Source organism: Chanodichthys erythropterus, chromosome 8, assembly GCF_024489055.1.
Source record: "Chanodichthys erythropterus isolate Z2021 chromosome 8, ASM2448905v1, whole genome shotgun sequence".
Lineage (NCBI taxonomy): Eukaryota > Metazoa > Chordata > Actinopteri > Cypriniformes > Xenocyprididae > Chanodichthys > Chanodichthys erythropterus.
In genome coordinates this window covers 43,292,226-43,312,622 of record NC_090228.1, presented here as the reverse complement: position 1 = coordinate 43,312,622, position 20,397 = coordinate 43,292,226, and the positions used below count along the sequence as shown (strand labels likewise).

Here is a 20,397-nt window from a genome sequence, read left to right as displayed (position 1 = left end):
TAATCAACAGATAACTAGTCAATAAACTATAACACAGGAAACCTTTTACATCATCACAAAGAGTGAGAGTGAAAGAAAAAATGCGATACTGACAAAGATAATTTTTATTTCTGTATTCAGATAAACACTTTCGAGAAATGGACTCATGAAAGTGCTTATCTGAATACAGAAATACATTGAACAAGTTATTTAACAAGTTATAATGCAAAATATATAGTTTCTGCCAGACCGCCTTCTGTTTTAAAATTACGGAAAAAACAGAACTGGCGTTGCGTCAATTCCGTAAGTTGAATAGGGAAGGCGTAGGACGTAGCCTAAGCTTTCTAACTTGCTGGAGTTTTACACTTTCTTCGTAATTTGCAGAATGTGGTCTAGTGGAAGCTCGATATTTTACTTCATAACTTGTTAAATATGGATTTTTTATTTTATACAAATGCATTGCTTCACTTCAGAAGGCCTTTATTATCCTCCCGGAGTTGTGTGAAGTACACATTTATGATGGATGGAGACACTTTCTTCAGCTCAGACTTTTTTGGTAGTGCATTACTGCCATTATAAAGTTCAGATGTATCAGGATATTTATTAATATAACTCAGATTGTGTTCATCAGAAAGAAGAAAGTCATATACATCTAGGGTGAGTAAGTGGACATTTCAAAGTGAACTAATTCTTTAAATCATGCAATGTGTTGAGTTATCAGTGAATGCAAATAGTTTGTCAGAACTTTGAGCTTCTGTTGTCTAGCACAAATTAATTCTCACACTTTAATAGGAACGTTCAGATTTGGTCCAAATTCATTTGCGGTGTGAATGCAGCCTCGATTTTACACAGATGAGTATTTTCTGGTGCCATTTTAAATTGCTGAGCCATTTGAAACTCTTTCCACACAAAGAACAAGAATGTGGTTTCACATCTGCATGACTTTTTAAGTGTATCTGTAAGTGTAAAGGCAAAATAAATCTTTTATTACACTGATCACAATTAAATGGCCTGCCTCCAGAGTGAATAGATGAGTGATTTTTGAAATTTCTCCTTTTTCTAAACCTCTTACTACATTCAGAACTCTGCAGTTTCTTTCCAGAATGAGTTTGCAAATGTCGTTTTAGGTTTAGTGCTGCTGTGAAGCTCTTTTCACACAGTTTGCATGTGTAAGGCTTCTCTTTGGTGTGAATCCTCATGTGTTTTTTAAGATTTCCTTTTTGAGTGAAACTCTGTCCACACTTTTGGCAAGTGAAACAGCTCTCTCCAGTGTGAATTCTCATGTGCACTTTGAGGTTTCCTTTATCAGTGAAACACTTTCCACACAGATTGCAGGTGTGAGGCTTCTCTCCGGTGTGAGTTCTCATGTGGATATTAAGAGTTGGTTTAAGTGTAAAACTCTTTCCACATTGAGGGCATGTGTAAGGCTTCTCTCCAGTGTGTATTCGTATGTGCCTTTCAAAGCTTCCTTTTCCAGAGAAACATTTTCCACACTGTTTGCAAGTGAAAGGGCTTTCCCCAGTATGAATTCTCATGTGCCTGTTAAGGTTTCCTACTTGGTTGAAGCTTATTCCACATTGAGGACACAAGTAAGGCTTTTCTCCGGAGTGAATTTTCATGTGGGAATTAAGGTATTTTTTTCTGTTAAATCTTTTTCCACACTGTTGGCAGGTGAAAGAGCTATTTTCAGTGTGAATGCTCATGTGGACTTCAAGGTTGGTTTTTCTGTTAAAACATTTTCCACACTGTTGGCAGGTGAAGGAGTTTGTATCAATGTGAATGCTTATGTGGTCTTTAAGATGTCCTTTTTGACTGAAACTCTTTCCACACTGAGGGCATGTGTAAGGTTTTTCTCCGGTGTGAACTCTCATGTGCCTGTTAAAGCTTCCTTGTTGAGTAAAACTCTTTCCACACATTTGGCAATTGTACGGCTTTTCTCCGGTGTGAATGCTCATGTGCTTTTTAAGGCTTCCTTTTTGAGTGAAACTCTTTCCACACTGTTGGCAGGTGTAAGGTTTCTCTCCATTGTGAACTCTCTTGTGGACTTTAAAGTTTCCAAGCTGATTGAAACTCTTTCCACACTGTTGGCAGGTGTAAGGCTTCTCTCCATTGTGAACTCTCATGTGGACTATAAGGTTTCGACGTTGATTGAAACCGTTTCCACAGTGTTTGCATGTGAAAGGCTTCTCTCCAGTGTGAATTCTTATGTGGACAGTAAGACTTCCATGTTGATTGAAACTCTTTCCACACTGTTGGCAGGTAAAATAACGTGTAGTCCCAGTCTTTGGAGATCCTTTTTGAGAGGAAGTATTCTCAGTCTGTGAGTTACTAAATGATCTTTTTCCACTTATGAAGTCATGTTTTTCATACTGATCTTTCTTTTCCATTTCATCTAGTACTTCACTCTCATCTTTCAGTGCCATCAGATCTAAGGTAAAAAATAGAAAGATACAAGTTAACCCCAGTTTAATGGCATAAATCAACAAAGCATCAAAACCAACAACATGTATGCTAGATTCTATATGCACTAAGCTACTGAATAGGGCTGCATGATTATGACAAAATAATCGTAATTTTTGATTATTCCCTTGAAACTGAAATTGCAGTTATTAATTACAGTTATCACAATGTACATTGAATTGTGTTTTGAATAGATTTATACCATAAAGCTAATACCATATACCATTTTTGAAGTAACTGTCATATTTATATATATATATATATATAAAAAAAAAACAAGCTGAAAACAATGTCAACTATACATTGTTTTTTTGTTTAAATAAAAAAAAAAAAGCTAACCAAACATATGCATGGTAGGTATAATAATAGGGGTACTCACACCGGGTTGCTGTAGGAATTAGACACCAGGGTGGTTACCCGGGAACTATTGTTCACCTAGGGCCATTTTCCTAGTTGCATTCGCACCACTAGTAGGAACTCTGAAGTGACGCAAGCTGCGCTTGTTGTGACTTTTATTTTGGTAGACATTTTGACAGCACTGAGAACAGCTTGGCCAAAGCCTGAGCACACAGCGCTCACATTCTCCGTTTTCATTAGTTTAACAGTCCTGTCTAATACATTATTAGCTAGAACTGTTATACAACAAAAGTAGACAGTATTTGAAAAAGTATCATCTTTTGCCGTGTGGTTGATGTTCAGTGTTGCTGGCTGATCAGAAATACATAATCATGTTTCGCTTTGTCCGCTCAAAGTCACACTGGATTTTCTCAGCGTATTGAGGCCCATCTATCACGTTTGTAGAGTTAATTTGTGAAGTAAATATATAGGCGGTGTACACAGCTTTTTAAAAATGGCAGGCGTAACATGCTCTAAACACTCCTCTTATGGTGTGTTCACACCAGACGCGAATGATTTACATGTTAAGTCAATGCAAAGACGTGATAGACATCCTGTGGCACGCATTGAGCGTTTCAGGCAAATTGAAAAGTCTAAACTTTGGCGAATATTTGTGTCGCGTTAACCAATCAGGAGCTTGCTCTAGCAGTGATGTGATTACGACGTAGCGAGTGAAGGCAGAAATCCGAAACAACAATGGAGGACAAAATCATCGTCGCTGTATGTGGATACCTGGAGCTGTATGATACATCTTCGTACTTTTACAGAAACAGGAATAAAAAGGATCTTGCTTGGAAGAAAGTGAGTGAAGAGGTCAGACAATCTGGTAAGCTCTTTACTCAATTTGAGCTAATATATATATATATATATATATATATATATATATATATATATATATATATATATATATATATATATATATATTTATTGTGTATATATTATATATATATATATATATATTTATTGTGTATATATTATATATATATATATATATATATATATATATATATATATATTTTGTGTATATATATATATATATATATATATATATAAATATATATATGTATATATATATATATACATACGTATATATATACATATTTACATATATACATATATACATATACATATATATACATATATACATATACATATATATACATATATACATATACATATATATACATATATATAATAACTCTTGTTATTCAACTATGCCAAGGTAAATTCAATTTTCCATTTGATGGCACCTTTAAATGTAATGCTGTATAAGCTACTTCCATATTATTTTTTTCTAAATTTGTGTGAAATGTTGTAATAGTGAATGCACTTGAAGGCAGCATTAGTGTTTCAAAAATATCAATTTAATATGTTGAACATTTTATGAGGGTCAAATGATTCAATTTAGCTTTGTGCATGAAACCAACCTGTTTGTGTCTCAGTATCTTCTTGTTTCACTCTGAATGATTCTTCAATCTTCATGTCTTCACTCTCCTCTTTAATTAATGCCATCTTTATAATAGTGTAACGTGAATCTCAGTCGCTTCACCATCAGTCCTGTTTAAGATGAGAATAATTAACGGAAAGAACAATAAATCCACACTAAATCTCTGCGTGAGTCTCAACCAGCTCTAGTTCAGTTAAAGTGAGTGTTAATGGCCTTAAATTACCCGATTAGCAAAAAAAAAAAAAAAAACTCAAAAGTAAACTACAAATTAACAACATTATACAGACACTTAGTATTTATTATGCATCTTTAGTATTCAATAATTTGTAGATTATATTTAATAAATTGCACTTTCATGAAAACATTAGCAGTTGGTTTGTAAAAGTTTCACACATTCGTGTTCTCGTTTCATTTACAGTTTTTACCAGCAGGTCTCCGTGATTCAATTGACTCGCTTACTGTCCGATTAGGCAATACATTTAAATTTACTTGAAATTCGGACATACTCTTTTGACGTACTGTTTTTCGCATAATAGGTAGTAAAGTATTTGATTTCGATTTTCCAAAAGCTCTACTTCTCTCATCACTACGAGACCAAACTCGTGTTTATGATAAACTGATTCAGAATATATTGGGAGCGAATTGAGACGCACCTTTTCTGTTACTCGGGTGTGGATACACTTTCCTCACACAAAATAACGTTCATAAATGTTAGGTAAAGCATTACAATTTTACCTTCAATAACGTTGAATTCATTTTAAAAGCCACAAGAATTTCCTGAACGTGTTGTATGGATTTAAATGCTTAAAAACACAAACCTTTCTTCAGCCGAATCACAACAAACACTGGAGCGCGGCGCAACGCTGTGGCGTCACGATGTCAGATCAAAATAAAAGTGGTGAATATAATGAACAATATCAATAAACGAGCAGATTCTGTCTTAGAAAAGTCATGTTTGACCCTTTATTAACAAACCAGAAACCATTGCATTATATTGTTTAGCACTGATTTAATTCACTGTTGATTACCCTGTATGGAAATAAAACATTTGGTTAATAACCCTTTTATTTAGTAGAAATGTATTTTTCTATGTTTAAAATTGTACAGCTGTAGGCCTAAATCAAGGAAATACTTACATGAATTTATTTCACACTAATTTAAAATGATTTCATACATTTTCGATTATCCTGTGAAGTAATAAAACATCTGGCAAATTACGTTTAGTACAAATATATTTTTATATATGCAATGTACATTTAAAACTGAAGTTTGAATTGTGTTCCCCCAGTTCACTGTACTGAAACTGAGCAGAACTGGCACAAACCCAGAACGATTGTAAGTTTAAGTGAATTTTAGGAAAAGATAAATGATTATTGCTTTCCTAACCCTGTTCCACAAACAGTATGTTTTAAATTCAGCTCTGCTCTTTAATAGACGAAGACCTAAATTCATTCTTTATTAGACCTAAAAATTTGAGATACGAAATCACACATCATTCATGCTCTACCGCTTACTGTCGACCATTTTTTATATATACTAAATGTGCACATCCACCTTTGCCTTGGTGTCAGCAGTTTTATCAAAAGTCAGTAGCAAGCAAGATTGTATATCATACAATACTTTGAGGACACCATTAATAATATTCCACAGAATGAATAGTCTTGTTTTATTTGTAATATGTAATTGTCTGTAGACTATAATTTTGGAGAGTGTGAATGCTGTATCTACAATGCTTCAAGCTACAAACGCTGACATACAGAAGGACAATGCCATTCGGAGCTTGTCTGAGTATCATGATGCTTTTGACCAGGCAAAGATGACAGGGCAGATGCTTGCAGAAAAATGGGGATCTCAGACAACTTTCGAAAATGTGAGAGTCAGGAGTTGTGTGAAGATGAGCGCCTGTCCAACACAGAACATTATTTTAGAGTCAACATTTTTAAAGCATGTCTACTTGTAAGACATTTAACAGGTTAATACATTTGCCAAAGCATTGCATACTGGTCCGGTTTCATGGACAGTGTAGTTTCTAAGCGAGGAATACTCAACTGTCCAGCACATGTTGTAATCAAACACACCTGAACAAAGTAATCAAGCCGTTTAGGATTATATGGAGTGAAAACAGCATCAAAACCTTCAACACATGAGCGCGAGATCCACACACATTACCTGCAAAGATGCAATATGGTCCAGATGCTTTCAAGTTGAATCTTCCAATGCATTCATTTCTCAAGATGTTTTCTGACTTAGTGAGAAACTGAAGTCTAAATATTTAATCATGTACATAAATGCAAATATAAAGTAAAACCAAACATGTTTTTTTTTTTATTCTTGAACAAGAAATATATAGCCTTTTAAGAAAACCATTCAGATAACAAGAAAATTATTTCTGTAACTGTTGTCCAACCTCCTGGCTGAACGTTTTTTTGTTTGTTTATATTATTGTACTTCTGAATGTACTTTATAGTAATGTAATAACCCCTTCCCCACAGCACATATTAAAGGATTAGTTCACTTTTTAAATAAAAATTTCCTGATAATTTACCCACCCCCATGTCATCCAAGATGTTCATGTCTTTCTTTCTTCAGTCAAAAAGAAATTAAGGTTTTTGAGGAAAACATTCCAGGATTATTCTCCTTATAGTGGACTTCAATGGCCTCCAGATGGTTAAAGGTCAAAATTACAGTTTCAGTGCAGCTTCAAAGGGCTTTAAACGATACCAGACGAGGAATAAGTGTTTTATCTAGAGAAAAAATGTAAATGTATATGCTTCATATAAACAAATGATCGCCTTCTTCTAAGTGGTTCCCCCAAAACCGCACTTTCCGTTTTCTTCAAAAAGCTTAAGCTTCGAATCTTTACAAATCATTTGTTTCGAATCAGTGGTTCAGAGCACCAAAATAACATGATTTCAGTAAACGAGGCTTTGTTACGTCATGACTTTGGCAGTTTGATACACACTCTAAATCACTGATTTGAAACCTATGATTTGTAAAGATTTGAAGCTTCATGAAGCAGTGTTTTGAAATTGCCTATCACTAGATATTGTGGAATAAAGTCGCTATTTTGTTATTTTTGTCATACAAAAAGTATTCTTGTCGCTTTATAATATTAAGGTTAAACAACTATTGTCACATGAACTGTTTTAAAAATGTTTTTAGTAGCTTTCTGGGCATTGGAAAGGGAGTGTTATTGCTGGCAATGAAGGCCTAGGAAGCTCCTGGTTGAAGAAATGAAAAAAACAACCCCAGTGGGACTCTCATTTTATGAAAGATGGACCAGACCTTCTCAGTGAGGAGACATAAGATTGTGGATGCAGAAACTCCAGTGAAAACATTGAAGGAGCAGTGGCCAGCTCTTTTTACAGTAAGATACTTTAGTCCAGGTTTTCTCAAGAAACTCTTTTTATGATGAACCAATTTATTTGTTTACATATAAACATTGATCAGCGAACTTTAGCAGAAATGCAACAGAACCAGAATGGCACAAGAGAACAAACCTCTTCCGGAAGCTCAAACGTACTGCGTAACACATGAGAATGAACCTCGTTGGTTACGCAGCAAGTTTAAGCTTCCGGAAGAGGTTTGTTCTTGTGCTTTGTATTATTTGATTTATTTTGAAGTAGATTATTGTACTATAATCAAATTTTAAACTGGTCAAATTAAAGTGACTTTTAGAAATTTAATTATATGAGCAAACACAAACTTGTGTAGACCATCCATGTGTTTATTTGTTGTAGTATAAAATTTAACTTAAGTTATTGGAGTAACACTTGGTCTTTTTAAAGCAACGGGTTTGCATGGTTTTAAATTGGTTAAGTACATTGGATTGCTGTTCAAGTAAATACAACTGAGAAATTCTAAGTTGCAAACAGAAAATGACATCTTAGCTCAACTTAAATAAATGTGTAGTTTAGAATACACACTTGAAATCATTTAGTTGTTAAATAGTAATCCTGAGTACTTAAAAAGCAAAAATTTCTGGCAATGGGGTAAGAAAAATAATCTTGTTTCTATTTGAAATCTTGTTTTTGTCCCAAACAAAAAGATTATTTTTTTAAATCTTTTTTTTATAATTTTGCTTGTTCTAAGCAAAATTCAATTTCTATTGTTATTTTTTGCCCAGAAAACAAGAAAAATTCCCTGCATCCCACATGCAGTGCATCTTCTGTCAGCTGCGAGATTATGTATGCGATCTTCGCAAGGTCATTGGGGAACAGCTGCGGCTGCATTTCAAAGAAGAGAGAGCATTGTAACATGAACCCGCTGCATTCCTCCGCCTCACCAGAGTATGTCGCTGGTCCTGCCAGTCAGTGTGGTTTATATGCTACATCTGTTTGTTGTGCTATTAGTGTGCAGAGTCCAAAATATCCAAGTCCATGTCAAGTCAAGTACAAATTCACCGGAGTGCATGACAAATCCGAGACAAAATTGGACTCGAGTCTGAGTACCGTAACTCTACCAAACGTATAAAAATTAAATTGATAACTTAAGCTAGAAACACCTAGAATGAGCAAGTAACACAAGTACAATGTTCATTTCATTCAGTTTGTCCTTTTATTTATAATCTTTCAGTTACAATTTGGCATTCACAACAAGATAGAAGTTTACCTATTATTTTAATTCAGAGGCATCATATGACATGCATTGACATTAGAGGGCACTCCCACAACTGCTCAATATTTGAAATTATAACAAAGAAGATGATCAAGTGTGGCCACTGGTGTACTTATGCACAAAATAATGTAGTAAATTAGCTAAAAGAAAAAAATAATTAACATGATTTAAATATGAATATTTGGATCAGATTAACTTGATGTAGGTACATTAACATTGTTATCAGTTAACAGTTCATCCTGTGAACACTTAATATTGATTATAATTAATTTGCAGAAAAGGATATTTTTCATGGCCACAGAAAAATAATTCTAGCTTAGCATTTACAGCACTTAGAGCGTGTAACAAGATAGATCATTTAAGTGACATTTATCCGCAGGCAGGGACTCAGAACCAAATATGTATTGTGCACAAATGTTATCATCTAAATCACAAACACAACTAATCTAACAAACAAAAACACACGTACATGAGTAAGATGGAACTTGACAGAATGAAGCCGGAAAGGGGAACAGGGAATGAAGCTATGGAAAAGAGTCCATCAGTTTATTCTGAGGATTTTACTGCTTATCATAAATCTCTGTTTAGTTAAAATATTCTTTACTTGCATATCTTTTGCAGTAGAAGCAGTCTGTTGTTCTGAACAGGTTTTTGGTGATTCCGTGAATCGATGGTGTTGAAGTTGCAATCGATTTCTCCTGCGTTGAATGAAGAAATTACAACAAACTTGCATGGTTATTTTGACTATTGTAGTTGGGAAAGAGTTCTCCCTCTCACTCCTAGGTAAGCACATGGCTGGAGTGCAGGTTGAGGCCTCACAGCAACCAAGAGATACCGAGAGCAAGAGGAACAGGCATGTGTATGGCTCTTTAACCCTTTGAGCGGTACGGTCCCACATATGGGATTTCAAACGTTCAGCGATGTCACATAACTGCCAGATTCAAACTGCACTTTGGCTGCAAGATGGATGCGCGCAGCTATTGTCATTTCACAACTATGCAGTGTTTTCAGCCACAATGTTTCTTTTAAGGTTTTAGACATTTAAATACACATAAGCACCATTAAAACAATACATTTAGAGTTTATAAAATACACACTGATGTCAAGACAGTGGAAGCAGCAATAACAGTGAATTAAAATATAATTTGCTGACATTTATTCATATCAGACACACATAATGGGCCTATAAGTAACTATAAAGTTTACTCTATTATTCTTCTGGTTCACCAGCCACTTACTTGCATATATTTCAGGAGAAACTGATGAATTCACCTGCTTTAAATCCGATTGAGAGGACTCATTATAATAAAGATAAAGGTTTTTAAACGACAAAACACTCACTTATACATATTTGAGAATTGAAATATCAAATTAATAGCGATCCATCTGTCATAGTGTTATTGTGGCTGCGTTCAGCGCTCGTGACACGCACGACGCGTCGCCATGGAAACAATAAGTTCGAAATAACTGTCGCCTAAAAAAAACTCTGGGGGGTCAGTTAGAATATATTAAACTCACGCTTGAAAAGAGGTGCGACTTCTCCCAGATTTTAACCCTAAGGCAGGAACACACCAAGCTGACGGTCGGTCATGGGGCAGTTTTTGTTTGTCGGCCGACTAAGTTTTCTCAGTGTGTTCCGCACCGTCATCTGAAGTTGGTCCTTGTCTGCTTTTTTCGGCCGATTCAACATTATGAATCGCCGTCGGAGCTCGTCGGTCTGATCATTCTGATTGGCCGTTCAGATACTACCACCTGCTGGTTCGGAAAGGCATTACATCTTACGCAGACACAGAACTGACGTGCTACTTGGCCGTCGGCTGTCTAGCGTTGGTTTGGTTTCTCAGGCCAACTTTGGACCCAGACGCTGCCGATGTGAGCCAACCCTGCTTTCGTCGCCGTCGGCTTGGTGTGTTCTGGCTTTTAGGGTTAACCTAACCAATGAGATGAGCGGGAAATTTCTCTGTGGGGAGTTTTACGATCCTTTGTCCTTCTAGCAGGGCATTTGCATATGTAACTGGATTGATGTAATACTAATATGTTGCACAGGTATCAACATATCATATACAATAATTTAAATCTTCTAAATACAAACTCGTAGTCCCCAAACTTGGTATAGGCGAGGTTACAATAACCGTTATTTTATCATAATGTTTTCATAAAACAAAACACCATACAAAAAGACACTACACATGACAGTAATAACCATTCACACTATGTCCTGGGATGTATTTTCATTTATAGAACAGTTTGTCTAAGTAGAAGAGTCTGTTTTTACAGGCTTTGTGACTTCACTTTGGCCTGATTCGAGTGAGTTTGGAGCAGAGTTCTGCATTCTTTAAAACCATAAAACCATGGCAGCCAGAGGTCTAGTTACTATACTTTGAGGCTGGTCGCAGACACCTTGGTGCTGGGTTTTAAATATTATTTGTTAAATATAACAAATATTTGTGTTTGATTTGTCTCAGCCATTACAAGAAAATAAAAAGCCACAAGGTATAATATAAAGAGGTCAAGAATTTAAATATAAGTTAATACCAATAAAATAAGTGGTAATGAATCAGATATGACCCACATTCAGTTGTGATGTGAAAGTAGCCTTGATTTTTCAGACAGATATGCATTTTCTCACATTTACATAACATTATCTGTATAAGCATATCTCTACGTTTGATATTTTGAACTGCCTTCCTCCAGAGTGAACGTGCAGATGATTGTTCAAATTGCTCCATTTTCTAAACCTTTAGTCGCACTGAGGAACACTGCAATTTCTTTTAAGAATGAGTTTGCACATGACGTTTCAGGTCTGAGAGAGATGTGAAAATCTTTTCTCACTAAGACTCTTGTAAGGCATCTCTAGTGTGAATTCTCATGTGAGCATTTAGGTTTCCTTTAAGTCTGAAACTCTTTCCACACTGAAGACAAGTAAAAGGCCTCTCTCCAGTGTGAACCCTTATGTGATTCTCAAGGTTTGTTTTCTTTGAGCAAATCTTTTCACAGTAATGACACACGAAAATCTTCTTTCCAGTGTGAGTTTTTACATGACTCATAAGATTATTCCTTTCTGTGAAACTCTTTTCACAGTGAGGACATCTGAAACAGTTCTCCCTTGAGTGAATCCTTATGTGATTATTAAGCTTGTCTCTATATCTGAAACTCTTTCCACACTGATCGCATGTGAAAGGCTTCTCTCCGGTGTGAATTCTCATGTGAATCTTAAAACTTTCTTGGTGTGTGAAGCTCTTCCCACATTGTTCGCAGACAAAAGGCTTCTCTCCAGTGTGAATTCTCATGTGGACATTAAGGTCTCTTTTCTGCTTAAAACTCTTTCCACACTGAGCACATATGAATGGCTTCTCTCCAGTGTGAATTCTCATGTGAGTTTTAAGATTTCCTTTTAGTGAGAAACTCTTCTCACACAGTTTGCAGGTATATGGGGTCTCTCCATTGTGGATTCTTAGGTGGGCAGTAAGGTATTTTTTCTGTGTAAATGTCTTTTCACACTGAGGGCATATGAACGGATCCTTTTCAGAATGAATATTTAAGTGGATGTTAAGGTTTCTTTTTCTATTGAAACTTTTTCCACAGTGCTGGCAGGTGAAAGGGCTCTCTCCAGGTTGAACTTCAAGATTTTTACTTCCTGTTATTTGAGTCTGTGAGCAAGTAAGAGATTTTTCATGAAATCCTGACAATTCCTGACAATTCTTTTCTATTTCATTCAGATCTTCCCTCTCCACAGTCAGCAAAATCAGGTCTAGGGTAAAAAGAAACAAAAACTAGTTAACAGACATGAAAACATTTAGGCTTGTAAAGCATCAGATCCAACATGTATGCTGGATCCAATATTAGTGGGTACTGAAACAGGTCTTAACAATTAGTTAAAAGAAACACTCAATTAGTCAACTCTACTTCATTAGGACATGTACTCTCAAACAGACACTTATCAAAACCCTTATAAAACCTAGAGGACTGCATTGTGATTGGTATTCTGTGTGTCCCAATAAAAATCTCATGGAGCAGGCGGTTTTTACCTTTGTTGTGGTTGGGAATAGGAAGTCAAAAAATATACTGCATATCCCAGGATTTAACGAGATGGATGGAGTCAACAAATGAAATTCAGAAAAGATTAAAGTGTTTTTTTACTTTACAAAACCAAAACAAAGGATATCTGACAAACATGTTTTGAGATACTTTTTAAAGGTGCCCTAGAATGCCTTTTCACAAGATGTAATATAAGTCTAAGGTGTCCACTTAAAGTGTCTGTGAAGTTTCAGCTCAAAATACCACATAGATTTTTTTTTATTAACTTTTGTAACTGCCTATTTTGGGGCTTCATGAAATATGCGCCAATTCAGGCTGCGTCCCCTTTAAATGTTTGCACTCCCCGCCCCCGAGCTTGCGACTCTATAATACATTGCATAAACAAAGTTCACACAGCTAATATAACCCTCAAAATGGATCTTTACAAAGTGTTTGTCATGCAGCATGTCTAATCACACAAGTATGGTATTTATTTGGATGTTTACATTTGATTCTGAATGAGTTTGATAGTGCTCCATGGCTAAAGCTAACATTACACACTGTTGGAGAGATTTATAAAGAATGAAGATGTGTTTATGAATTATACAGACTGCAAGTGTTTAAAAATGAAAATAGCAACGCCTCTTGTCTCCGTGAATACAGCAAGAAACGATGGTAAATTTAACCACATTTAACAGTACATTAGCAACATGCTAACGAAACATTTAGAAAGTCAATTTACAAATATCACTAAAAATATATCATCATGGATCATGTCAGTTATTATTGCTCCATCTGCCATTTTTTCGCTGTTGTTCTTGCTTGCTTACCTAGTCTGATGATTCAGCTGTGCACAGATCCAGACGTTAATACTGGCTGCCCTTGTGTAATGCCTTGAACATGGGCTGGCATATGCAAATATTGGGGGCGTACATATTAATGATCCCAACAGTTACGTAACAGTCGGTGTTATGTTGAGATACGCCTGTTCTTTGGAGGTCTTTTAAACAAATGAGATTTACATGAGGAGGAAATAATAGTGTTTGACACTTGAGCATTTCATTTTCATGTACTGAACTATTAATATTCAACTATGCCAAGATAAATTCAATTTTCAATTCTATGGCACCTTTAAAAGCGCATAGCAAGTCGATCATAGGTCATCAGGAAGAGAATTCCATAACTTGGAACTGAGATGACTAAAGGCTGACTCACCAATTTTTAGCCGTAATTTTGGCACAACAAACAAATTACTAATTGATATTTGGAGCAATCTTGCTAGAGTATATTTATTCAACAAATTAGAAAGGTATATTGAGGCAGTTCCATGAAGACATTTAAAAACTTCAATTCTGAAAGATATATGCAGCCAGTGAAATGATCTGAGTGATGGAGTAATGTAATTTCTAATTTCAGGGCGAGTTAGCATTTGTGCAGCTGCATTCTGAGCTCTTTGGGAAATAAACTGCATTTGGAACAGTATATTGGATACATGCATTTTGTCTTCAAATGTCAGCAGCCTAATAGTGGTGTAACGGTCAATAAATTCGGCCTGAACCATTATGGTACAGGCGTCACGGTTCTGTGCATGCAGTCAGACGAATAGAGTCATTCACAGGAAATCCCCACTCAAATTTAGAAGGCGGAGCGCGGTAATACAACACTGTTCGCCTATTGCCACAACAGGAAAAAGCACAGAAGAACTGATAATCTATGCATAGATATATTTACAAGTAATCTAGTAGCATTACATTAACCTCAGGCAAGTCATTTAGTGTGCACAGCATGTTAGTTCAGTAGAGAAATGAACTCTAGAGGGGAGCTTTTTTTTGTTTATATCTAAGAATAATTAGCAACTGAATTTAATAATTTGGGTTCTGTTGTTAATTGTAACCTTTAACATTATAGTAATGTGCAAGAAAGGGCTTGAAAGCTTGAAAGTGAGACCTTGATTAGCTGGTTCGGGTGTGTTTAACTGGGGTTTGAGCTAAACTTTGCAGGACAGTGGCCCTCTGGTACTGAGCTTGGAGACCTCTGGTTTACAGCATTAGCAGAGATATTTGTTTTTTTTATCCTTAAAATGTTAATTATAACTGAATTTATTTAAAGAGTGAGACACAATTTGTTTAATCAACCACTGTTTAATTTATAAAGAAAAGATAAGTAATTTTGTGTTTAGTTTTCTCCCCCCTGCTGCATTGAACCATGACTTCAATACCGAGGTTTGTACCGAACCATCATGTTTGTGTACCGTTACACCCATACAGATTAATATTCCTGTTGTTGTCTGTCATTAGTTAATCAGGCGATAAGACAAGAGAAAATTACACACTGCTCTTTAGTAGATTAGAATTAATCTACATTTAATTTATACAGACTATGCAGTGTTGTTTTACATTTGATTCATTTCTGTCGATAAAGACTTTATTATTATATATTATTTGTTTGTTGTTGTTGTTGTTGTTATTATTAATTTCACAGGAATGCTATATGTTAAGCTCTAAGCTGTTCCCAATCACCTCTGAGAAAAGGAATGGATAATGTTGCACATGTTGCTTGCCAGTAAATAAAGATTTGTCAATTCATGATACTTTATCATCTCTAAATCTTTCATTCTTAACATACTTTGTTAATAATAACTAATCAGCCCCAAAAATCCTGATCGGAAGCACCCTTACTTTTGAGGATGACCAAATCAAATTATAGACAACAAATGTATAGTTGATCATTCACATTTGACAGTTTGCTTTAAGCACATAAATGTGCTTCTTAGATACTGTTGCATAATTAAGGGTGTGTTCACACTTGTAGTTCGGTTCATTTGGTTCATTTGGTCCGGACCAAAGAAAAAAAAAAACATTTAGTCCTGGTCCGATTAGCGTTCAGATTGGCAATTTTATCACCAAACCAAAAGATACCGAACCTTAAGGCATAGGGATACATTAACAACTTGATTGGTCAGATTTTATGACGTATTGCCTATTTTGAGACGGAACTTTCCAAACATCCAAAACAATGTTGTGTGCTGAGGTAAATGCGCTCGTTGTGTGATGGTATTTTGGCCAGCTGGGAACTCGTGAAGAGCTTATAAAATGTGTAAAGTAGTCAAAACAGCGGCTGGAATCCCTCCGTCACACACACACATGATCTGCTGCATGGAGATGTGCGTCTGATGCCTGTGATGGGCAAACTCGCGACTATGACAAGAAAAACCAACATGCGTGAGGATTCTTTCCTTTTTAGGGTCTCATCTTCCTGTTTTTGGTCCATGCTGCGTTCATATCATTTGAACCTCACCAGACTTCGTTTGGAAACGGACCGAGACCCATCTAACCGAGACCCACTAACCGAGCAATCGCACCAGGGTTCATTTTAATCGAACCAAACATGACAAGTGTGAACTAACTGATATAGGAATAAGTGATAGGAATGAATCATTTTTTTCAGTCAACACTGCATTGGATCCCTATTAAACATCATATACATTTTAAAGTCTTGCTAATTACTTACAAGGACTAAATGGTTTAGTTTCCCAGTACTTGTGCGAGCTCTGGCCAGTTGATAACTAGAATATCAAAATCATCTGCAGGCGGTAGATCCTTTTCCTATTTGGCACCTAAACTTTAGAACAGTCTTCCAAGAATTGTTCGGGAAGCAGACAAACTGTCAGTTTAAATCTAGACTAAAAACACATCTCTTTCTCATTATATACACATAACACAATATAAATTTAGATTTTCAAAACCGTTAAAGGATTGTTAGCCTGCATAAATTAGGTCAGCCGGAGCGGGGAACACTATCTATAACACCAGATGTGCTCGTTACATCAGAAGAAGAATGGCATCTATGCTAATAATAGTTTCTCTGTTTGTCCTGAGGTTTACCATAGTCAGCTGAGATTGAGGACCTGCGCCTTGACACGATGACAATGCAGCCTTGAAGTGTCAGCAGTGATTGAGTCAACAATAGATCATCCACTGTGAAGGCCTCATCGACATGACAACCAGTGGCACAGTTCCTCAACAAACCGTCCATACTGCCGTGATGAATACGATCCTCAACTGGATTGAACTGGATTAAATATTTTGACTGTTTCAAACCCAATCTGACTTCTGACCTGTAACACTGCCTGAATCATAATAAAGCACTGTTCGCTGTTGGCCAGAGGAGAACTGGCCCCCCGACTGAGCCTGGTTTCTCCCAAGGTTTTTTTTTCTTCACCATTTTTGTTACCTGTTTGGGTTCCTTGCCGCTGTCACCTTTTGGCTTGCTTAGTTGGGGACACTTGATGGGGTTTTTTTTTGCATTGACACCACTGTATGCAAACTGAACTGGAGGATGGTATCACTGTTCTTAAGAGCTGCTCTATAGATAAATGAACTAACTTAATAACTAATGATTTTTACAACAATGAATCAATACTGAACTTACTTAAGCTGGACAATGACAGCATTTTCTTCTAGAACTGCTGTGCAGCTGAAATTATGTTCCCACTATCACTGTAAAGCTGCTTTGACACAATCTGAATTGTAAAAAGCACTATAAAAGGTGACTTGACTTTCATTGTATTCAATTCAAAAGCAGATGTTGAGTTTAATGTTCCAGATAACTGTTGTACCAGCAACTTCTGTATTATTTTTCCTGATTTAATGCATAAAATATCATTCATTTCTGTAGAGATGGACATTTTAATAAGGATCAAGTGAAAGAGTTCAGCTTTGAGAATGAAACTGACCTGTTTGTTCCTCAATATCTTCATATGCCACTCCAAGTGCTTCTTCATGCATCATGACTTCACTCTCCTCTATAAAAAACTCCATCTTTATAATAGTGTCACATGGATCACTTCACCAGGAGTTTTTCTGTGTTTGGACAATCTGTCCTGTTTAAAATGAGAATAATTAACAAAGAAAAATCAATCAATCAGCTCTAGCTCAGTAGTCAGAGCTAGAGTTAAAGGGATAGTTCACCCAAAAATGAAAATTTGATGTTTATCTGCTTACCCCCAGTGCATCCAAGATGTAGGTGACTTTGTTTCTTCAGTAGAACACAAATGATGATTTTTAACTCCAACCGTTGCAGTCTGTCAGCCAAATAATGCGAGTGGATGGAAACTTCTACTATAAGAGTAAATAAAACTTGAATAGACAAGTCCAAATTAAACCCTGTGGCTCGTGACGACACATTGATGTCCTAAGACACGAAACGATTGGTTTGTGTGAGAAACTGAACAGTATTTATATCATTTTTTACCTCTAATACACCATTATGTCCAACTGCATTCAGCATTCGCTTAGTGCGGTCTGATTGCACTCTGACAGCGGCAGTGATGTCTTGCCCTCATTGAAGTGTGTGCGAGACACTGCCGCTGTCAGAGCGCGATCAGACCGCACTAAGCGAATGCTGAATGCAGTTTCACATAATGGTGTATTAGAGGTAAAAAAATGATATAAATACTGTTCAGTTTCTCACACAAACCAATCGTTTCGTGTCTTAGGACATCAATGTGTCGTCACGAGCCGCAAGGTTTAATTTGGACTTGTCTTATTTGACTGACAGACGACAACGGTTGAAGTTAAAAATCATCATTTGTGTTCGACTGAAGAAACAAAGTCACCTACATCTTGGATGTGCTGGAGGTAAGCAGATAAACATCAAATTTAAATTTTTGGGTGAACTATCCCTTTAATGGACTTAAATTGTCTCATAAAACACTCAAAATTAGCACTAAAAGAACAAAAATCACACATATATTCATATTCAAGCATTTATGGTTTATGTGAGATATGCATCGGTTTGTAGATAATATTTAACGCTTACATACAATGGCGTCCACTACAGTGGACAAATGGTTCAAAATGGTTTCCAAATATCTTAGTAGTAGTACCATGAATACCCAAAAAACTTGTATACAATTCCATTTAATTAGTGTCTTTGTATCAGTTTGTCATTTTGAAATGTAAACTTTAAAAATAAGTGTTAACTCCTTTTATTCTGAGAAAACCAGACAGGTACTTTTTTTTTCCAGCTAAATAGGAGGTTAAAGGGTTAGTTCACCCAAAAATGAAAATTCTGTCATTTATTACTCACCCTCATGCCATTCCACACCCGTAAGGCCTTTGTTAATCTTCGGAACACAAATTAAGATATTTTAGTTGAAATCCGATGGCTCCGTGACGCCTCCATAGGGAGCAATGACTGATAGTATAGGGAAGCATCGGAGCGTTATAAATCACGTGACTTTGGCGCTCTGAACATGCTTCCTGAAGCAGTATTTTGAAATCGGCCATCACTGAATAAGTCATTATTTTGTTTTTTGGCGCACCAAAAATATTCTTGTCGCTTTATAATATTAATATTGAACCACTGTACTCACATGAACTGATTTAAATATGTTCTTAGTACCTTTATGGATCTTGAGAGAGAAAATGTCATTGCTCCCTATGGAGGCCTCACGGAGACATCGGATTTCGACTAAAATATCTTAATTTGTGTTCCGAAGATTAAAGAAGGTCTTACGGGTGTGGAACGACATGAGGGTGAGTAATAAATGACAGAATTTTTGGCTGAACTAACCCTTTAAAAACACTCCAAATTTTTAAAATATTTTCTTGTACATTTTTTTTTCTTTGACAAAATACGTCATGCACCAAAGGGTATTATATTGTGCCTATTGGGCTATTCAGATTGTGCCTTATTTTGTACGTTTTAGTTTAGTTTGTACGTTTTAAAATTTATGATATAAAACAGCAATATTTAATAAACTATAAAATCTGAAGACTTTTATAATTTATTTTAATGCTTACAGTTATTTATTAGGTCATATAAAAAGAATGATTTTTCACTTGTTCAAATGTAAAAACAAACATTAAAAAAAAAAATTCTTTGTGATTCAACAATTCATGCATGAAAACATGTGCAGTTGGTTTGAATTATCTTCACACACGTTTCTTTTGTGTTCTTCTTGCATTTACAGTTTTGACAAGCATGTAACCTCAACGTGCAGCGATTCGAGCCCTAAGAAACCGCGATTTGTAGTATGAAGCTCCGTTTCTCAATCACTGCTAGCCAGTGACCGAACAGTGTGTTCATGATGAACAGCTTTACAATATATGGAGAGAATTGAGCTTTATGTACACCTTTAATGTTCTCATGTAATGATTAAAACCTTTCGTTGTGTTGTAAGATACATTAGTGTTACATTCCATAATAATTAACTTCCCAGTTCTATATAAATGCATTTAATGATTAAAAACACAAACCTTTCTCCAGCCGAATCACTGAAGCATGAGTGCGGCAGGGCCTTATGACATCATGTCGTCATACCAAAATAAAAGTCTTGTTCACGTGCTAAAAATCAGTTAAATGCATATATATACAAATGATAGTATAAAGGGTTTATTTAAGGACTGAATCCCCCACTGAGCTTTTTTTTCCAAAAGCTTCTGGCTTATCTAAACGTAAGCAAGTTTGAATTGCTC

The 20,397-nt window shown here is 35.9% G+C and overlaps 1 protein-coding gene across 1 annotated transcript; it reads right to left on the bottom strand.

Annotated features, from left to right (window-relative positions):
* Nucleotides 1-225: 225 nt before the first annotated feature.
* On the bottom strand, nt 226-20,224 carry LOC137025282 (zinc finger protein 585A-like). The gene is made up of 6 exons (XM_067393294.1): nt 20,179-20,224; nt 17,652-17,798; nt 11,732-12,650; nt 7,783-7,804; nt 4,263-4,347; nt 226-2,407 (listed from the first exon to the last, which is right to left on the bottom strand). Exons 2-6 carry the CDS (start codon nt 17,734-17,736, stop codon nt 795-797), a joined length of 2,724 nt encoding a protein of 907 aa, XP_067249395.1. The 5' UTR covers nt 17,737-17,798; nt 20,179-20,224; the 3' UTR covers nt 226-794.
* Nucleotides 20,225-20,397: the final 173 nt, after the last annotated feature.